Source organism: Colias croceus, chromosome 28 (genome assembly GCF_905220415.1).
Source record: "Colias croceus chromosome 28, ilColCroc2.1".
NCBI classification, from domain to species: domain Eukaryota; kingdom Metazoa; phylum Arthropoda; class Insecta; order Lepidoptera; family Pieridae; genus Colias; species Colias croceus.
The window spans coordinates 4,218,434-4,225,957 of NC_059564.1; the positions used below are offsets into that span (position 1 = coordinate 4,218,434).

At 33.5% G+C, this 7,524-nt stretch overlaps 1 protein-coding gene across 1 annotated transcript; it reads left to right on the forward strand.

Moving 5' to 3' along the window:
• Positions 1-707: 707 nt before the first annotated feature.
• On the forward strand, positions 708-1,495 carry LOC123704048 (histone H1.1, embryonic-like). The gene has a single exon (XM_045652304.1). It carries the CDS (start codon positions 718-720, stop codon positions 1,477-1,479), a length of 762 nt encoding a protein of 253 aa, XP_045508260.1. The 5' UTR covers positions 708-717; the 3' UTR covers positions 1,480-1,495.
• Positions 1,496-7,524: the final 6,029 nt, after the last annotated feature.

The window sequence follows — 7,524 nt, forward strand, 5'->3', positions numbered from 1 at the left end:
AAGATATAGGCTACTTTTTACCTCGGGACATAGGATAGGTTTTATCCCGGAAATCCCACGGGAACGGGAACTATGCGGGTTTTTCTTTGACTGCGATGCCGCGGCCGCGGGTGGAAAGCTAGTTTAATATAACTCAAATATCCATATTAAGAAATAGATAGGTAATTTGAGACAAATTCGATTACATAATTAGGTAGGTATAAGAAGTTAAAACTACCTCCGTGTAAACATGTAGGTAATTGTTTTATTAGCTTTTTAAAATTTTCCAACTTTTATCCTTATCCGAGGAGACTAATCGGATAAAGATCATTAAAATCCGATCAGCCGTTCTTGAGTTATAAGTGGTGACTTTTTTTTTCATTGTTTCATCTTAAACTTGCTTATGCCATTACATCTCCATTAGAATTAAAATTAGAATTATATTAATGAATAACAAGTAAATAACACGATCGTACCAACGAAATGATTTATCTTTCAATACTAAAATCAATAATTTACAAAAGTGGTGTATATTTGTATAACAGGTAAGACTACGACCGGTGGGTATCACATCGTTCAAGCTAGTTTACTTGTCATACTATTTCAATCAAAACGTATTCAACTTTTATTTCAAAATACCTTCCAAAAAGTCAATAATCACAGCAGGCCTTCCGTGTGGTAAAACCGACTCTTTCTTTAAATATAATTAACTTTGTTAAGAGTTTCGTTAAAAACAAAATGGCATCCGACGAAGGAGATATCATAATGCATTCGAAGTTAAAGAAAATGACCTCCAAAAAGCAACCAACAAGCCCCACTGCGGATATTTTAAAAAATCAAGACAGAAAAGTATCTACAAAAGTAATGGTGAATACAGCGTTGGTGGAATTAAAGTCACGAAAAGGAACTTCTTTATACGCTATCAAGAAGTTTGTAAGCGAGAGATATCAAGTGGATACAGAGAAAATAAGTTATATTATGAAGAAATACTTGAAAACCGCGGTCGAAGCTGGCACTATAATACAGACCAAGGGTATTGGCGCCTCTGGCTCATTCAAACTTGCCACAATGAAAACCAAAATTGAAAAGAAAAAAGAATTAAAAAAGACCGTCAAGAAGATGTCGAAACCGTCCGACGAGGAAATAAAACCAGCGAAGGAGAAGAAAACAGGGAAAAGTAAGGAGAAAAGCAAAGAAAAAACTAAAGAAAAGAACAAAGACAAAGGCAAAGAGAAAAAGGTCAAACAGAAAATCGATAAGAACTCGCATGAAAAGGTTGAAATTAGGAAAGTTGAGAAAGAGGAAAAAGCATTGAAAAAGGATAAGCAAGAAAAATCAAAGCCTAAAAGCGGGAAAGAGAAAATATCGAAATTATCTAGAAGCAAAATGGCGCTCGCTACGACTCCCGCCAAAAAGATGGCCGCCATTTTAAAAAGAAAAAGTATGGGGTCTATCGTAAAACCTCCAAAAATGAAGCCTAGGGCTCTTAAACAAAAATAAAGTGCCTAATTTGGATTTTAGAACATTATTTATTATATGTAATTGATTGATTGTTTGATTTTGTTGAATGTAAAATGTAAAATATAGACAAATAAATTATATTTTGATAAAGTTGTTTTATTTAGGTATTTTATTTTATCATAATATAGGATAAAACCTATCCTATATGTGTTAATCTAAGTTAACATCTATGTGTGTGACAAATTTCATTGTAATCGGTTCAGTAGTATTTGAGTGAAACAGTTACAAATATGAAACATCCCTAGGTACATACATACACACAAACTTTCGCATTTATAGTATTAGTAGGATACTTACCTACTGTATTATTTTCACGCCAAAACGGCTCAACAGATTTTGATGAGTTTGATAATAAAGATAGATGAGACCTTTTTATTCTGCTAAAATAAAACCCAAGTAAAGCAAGTATCTAACTAAATTACTTATTAAAACTACCTTCTTGGTACAGTGGTTAACGCATGAGCCTTACAAGGAAATGAGTTCAATCCCCATTAAAAAAAAATATGTGCGTGTAGGTATATGCTAGTATACCTACCTACACACGTAAGAAGTGAAACTTCTTTATGACCTTATTAATAATTTACCACTGCCACTTTACAGAAATACGTCGAATCACGCGTGGTAGGGACAAGAAAAAGATGGCGTGTAACGGAAAAGTGTCACGCGTAACGAAAAAATGTTACACTAAATTTTTTTCCAATCCCGATAAAGAAGTTTCACATCAAAAAAATAATAATTTTTAAGTTATAACTGGACAATTTACTATTATAAATTATGTGAATACCTAAGCTATAAGACTGCCATGTTCCATCAAAAATCATAATATGTACCTACCTATTTACAAAATACTATCAAACTTTATGTTAGCTAAAAACATCCGAGTGAAGTCGGGCAGAGTCGCTAGTTTATTATACAGGCTGTCTCACTATTCGCCTATACCTACTAAGCGCGACGGGACTTGTAGTTTTGCATACACTGATCACGTAAAAAATACTTACCTACACAACAAAATTAATTAATTAGGTAGGTAGGTACCTACACAAATAAATTATACCTAAGGTAAAATTTTGCAAAATAATTTTATTCATGTTTTCTTCTCTAACTTCGCGCAGCCGGCCGCGGCATACCGCTTCGCTAATGTACCTACTTACATTTTGTCTAGGTATGAAAACATAATTTTAAAAGATAGCTCACGTGCTGGTGGCAAAGTTGGGTGGGTTGCTTGTTAAGGGTGTAGGTACACAAAGAGTTCTAAGAATTCATCTATTTGAAAAAAAATGGGTCTGGAGTTTTATAAGTAGGTACCTAAGTATTTTTTTCGTAGGTAAGTACCTACTCAGCGTATGCAAAACTATAACCTCCATTGAGCTTAGTATACCAACGCTGGGACATCCTGTATATTATAATCTAGGTACCTACTATATATTAAACTCAAAGGTGACTGATATAGTGATCTATCAACGCACAGTCCAAACCACTGGACGTATCGGGCTGACATTTGGCATGCAGGTAGATGTTAGGACGTAGGTAGGCATCCGCTAAGAAAGGATTTCCCGAAATTCTTGCGGGAACGGGGAAAAACGGGGATGCACATACAAAGTCGTGGGCGGAAGCTAGTTTGAAATATTCCTTCTCTTTCACTTTTTACTCATTTGACATTTGAAAGAAAGAGAAATAAAACCTGAAATAAGTACCTATATCGATCCAGATTCCAGATCCTACAAAGTCCCTGATTGCTTGTCATTTACCTACCTATCTGACAGATACCTAAGCTAACTTAGTTCAATAACACAACACCGGATAAAATTAGATATAGGTACATACTAAGTATATTAAACAAAACGAATCTTCGAAACGGCTGAACCGATATCAATTGATAAGACTTAAATTAAGCTATTCTGTTAAAAAAAACGAAAACCGTTAAAAAAAACTAAAAACCACGCTTTACTAAGATAAACTCATAAAATTATTGTATTGTCATGACTCATGGATTCTTGATAATTTTACAAAGTTTGAATTAAATCTGTCCGTTTAAAGTGGGTCAAAATCGAGTCTAAATGTTACATACAAACATACATATATCATGGCCATAAATATATTTAACGCCTTACCTAAAAATATAAGAGAGCTACCGTTAAATAGATCCCACCAAAAACATAAATGTAAAAATTGGAGCCGAGTTCAATCGTTGACTTAATTTGCCAAAAAAAGAAATGAGATCTAAATGTGTGCCAAGTTCTGCAGACAGTCCAGAAATTTATTTACAAAGATGTATTAAGTTCTTAGGTTGGCTGAAAACTCAATTGTTTTATTTTCCCTTAGAGAACAATGTTTATTCCAAAATATAACTTTTTTAATTTGAATAATATAATTATTTTCACAAAGCAAACAACTAATGACCTATTGAACCCCATAATTTGATGAGGCTAGTTTTTAGAACCTCACAAAATATAAACAGTATGTAAAACTAGCCTCATCAAATTATGAGGTTCAATAGGTCATTAGTTGTTTGCTTTGTGAAAATAATTATATTATTCAAATTAAAAAAGTTATATTTTGGAATAAACATTGTTCTCTAAGGGAAAATAAAACAATTGAGTTTTCAGTCAACCTAAGAACTTAATACATCTTTGTAAATAAATTTCTGGACTGTCTGCAGAACTTGGCACACATTTAGATCTCATTTCTTTTTTTGGCAAATTAAGTCAACGATTGAACTCGGCTCCAATTTTTACATTTATGTTTTTGGTGGGATATCATTACTTTTTGTACAGAAAATTACTCTGCAAATTTGATTTACTTTATAATTAATATAATACTTTTTATATACGATTTTTTTTCTTGCGGTTTCTCTGTATGGTTTGTTTAGTATTATTTTCTATATTTTCTTGTATGTTATGAATGTCAGCGCACATTGCCCCGTCATTATCTGCAATTTTTTAAACTCGTTTTCTGTTTAAAAGATTACATGATTTTCTAAACATCCAGCGTGAATTTGTACACACACTATTACCAAGATGCAAAGATCTTTGTAGAAGAATCGTCGCCTTACTCCATGACGTTACGGTATTGCCATGACGCGATCTTGAAATTTTACTCTAAACGCGCCTAAAGATGTTTCACTCATATTAATATTACGCAAATTAAATCATTTCGACCTTCGACGAAGCCTTCTTCCATTACCTACACCATTTATGGTAATTATTTTTGCATGCTAGTATTGGCTGAATATGTTTGTGCTTTATTAATATAATTGTATCACCATTGAATACCATGTTTAAAGCAAAATAAAGATTTTATTTATTTATTTATTTACACTGAAATTAAAACTAAACTAAACACTCATAAATAAAGAATAAATAAACGTGAATATGTAAAATTATATATTATTTTTAACTGTATGAGCAATAAAGGCAATATTTTTATTAAAATTTTCTTTTATTTTACGTTTAATAACAGTTTTGAATAAAGAAATCATGCAATCGAAGTAATCCGCCCTAGCGATACTAGCGCGAGTGAGTGTGATGTCAGAGGCGCATCGAATCTACAGAATATGTTTCGTACTAAAATATGTAAACTTCAATAATCTATATCTCAGTCATTTATTGATGGATTTCAAAATTTTTTTCGGCCACTGATTAGTTTTGATCTATTTTTTAAGACTAGTAAGGTGAAGATACTATTTTCTTTTTTTTTAAACTTTTCCATTTTTCCATACAAACAAAATTTATGTCATTGAAAAAAAAATTAAATACAAATAAATTCAGTATTTTCTGATTTTTTCCTTTGTACACTCACTATTACCTAGTTGATTACAAAATTTGAACTTTCTAGGTCATCTGGAAGTGGGTTAGGTTTTGTATATACCTATGTCTATAAGTCAGTCAGTCTTAAAAATTGCGATTTTTGGATATTAATATCTACGCAACTGTTTAATCTGTATTTATGAAATTTAAGGTTCTTGTTTATCTTGAGGTCCTCTTGATATGTACCAAATTTGGTTTATATAACTTAAATAGTTTTTGAGTTATAAGGGGGTGAAAGTGGCTCGAAATGGTTCGTGTAAATATACACACGGCTGCTGCTCGCCAGTTCTCTTCGCTTGAACTCGGCTTGACACGCTGCCGCGTGTCTAGATTTAAGTTTAAGCTTAAAAACTGGTTAATTGACAAATGCTATTATACCTAATTTAAATGAATTTTTTGATGCAAATATGTAATAATTTATTCTAATTTATTTTAATTTGATTTGAATCTCTGTCATCATCGCTAATAAAATGTTTATAATTTATATTAAAATTTACAATTTAACAAGCACTGTAAAATTTAGTTAATGTAAGGCCGTGCGCAGACGACAGACTATCCGTGACGCACTTTTTAGTCTGTCAAAATAGAACCTATGAAATTATATGCAGTAACGCACACGACGCGCAAAAAGTCCGGCGCACAAAAAATCCGTGTAATTCGGGCAGATCGCACCGCGCCGCATCGCGCCGCTCCGCACAAAAAGTCTGTGAAAAAAATAGAACGTTTGCTTCAACAAGCGCTAACGCAGACGGCGCACACTTTAGTCGGCAATCTGCAATTGCTAGGGACGTACGCACGCGATCTATTATCATGCCAGAGGTCGATGTAAATAAGTTAATTCAAGAAATTCAAAACAGACCAGCAATTTACCAATGCACCTCCTCATTGTTGTTTCTGAATGAGTCAAAGCAGGTCTCAAAATAAATAGCAACTCATCAAATGTAGTAACAGACATTTTATAAAATTTGAAAAAAAATTGCCGGATGTTGTTTCAGAATCGAATGTTTAGTATGGAACTGTCCCTTCAGTAATCTTTCCGAAAGTATAGGATGTACCCAAAATTCTCTATTTCTTCTTCTTTTTCTGTACTTCATGTACAAAATAATACTTCGCGATCTCTGCACGATTTCCATAGCGTCTACGTCCCTACAGCTCTGCCGACAAAATGATCGAAGATGTGCGTCGTGTGCGTTGAGTCTGTGAAAAATCCGCGACCGACTTTTTGCGCGTCATGCAGACTTTTTGTGCGCCGCAGACTCGATCGCACAAAAAGTGTGCCGTCTGCGCCGGGCCTAACTAGGTATTCGCATGCCAGCTGTGACTGGCGAATTGTGTAGAACATGTTCTCTCATAACACCAATGTTAGGTATTACCACTTTTCTTGCGAATAAATTCATTTCATTTCATTTCATTTCATTACAGGTGAATAATGAAAGCGTGTTGAAATTATCATTGTACTTAATATATTGCTAAACTAAGTGCTGACTTGTTTTAATTTTACCCAGAAAAGTTATACCTAAGCATTCTAATTACAGACGTTCATAGACCGTACGCGAAACTCTATACTCGGTAGATAGAGCAATTCCACTTTGAATATATTATCTTGCCAATCCTTACCTATCCTATCCTACTAATCGTATAAATGCGAAAGTTTGTGAGGATTTGTGTATGCGGGCGAAGCCGCGGGTGGAAAGCTAGTTTAAAATAATTCAAACTACCTACCTAGGTACTAAATAAATAAAATTATGGATGTTTCAATACATATTATTATGTATTGACGGGTTATGGCTATCAATTAATATCAATTCATTATATTACTAGTAGGCGAAATTAAAAACTCGTTAATAAAACATGTCACAAACTACACAGGAAGGAGATAACAAAATATCTTGAATTATTTATAAGACCGCCATTACTTATAATGATGTCACTGTACCAATCACGCGAATTTCGACTCTATCGACCTCTAATAAATGCAATATTCCCATAAATATCTAGACAAAAGCGGTTCGTTATACTATTTGACATGTAAGAATTTTATCGATCCTCTTATTTTGCTATTGATATAATCCCTGTGTTAGACAGAGATAGATGTAGCTGTGTCGTGTCTATTCTCGTTGGTAGGAGAGAAACGGGGTCATAGCACGTGTTTGAATTTCGAAACACGTTCCGTCCAATACCATTCGTCTGTCCCACGTTAGTTATCATTGGTCGGGTG

Coding starts and splice junctions, on each gene's coding strand:
- LOC123704048 (XM_045652304.1), top strand. CDS start 718: ATGGCATCCGACGAAGGAGATATCATAATGCATTCGAAGTTAAAGAAA.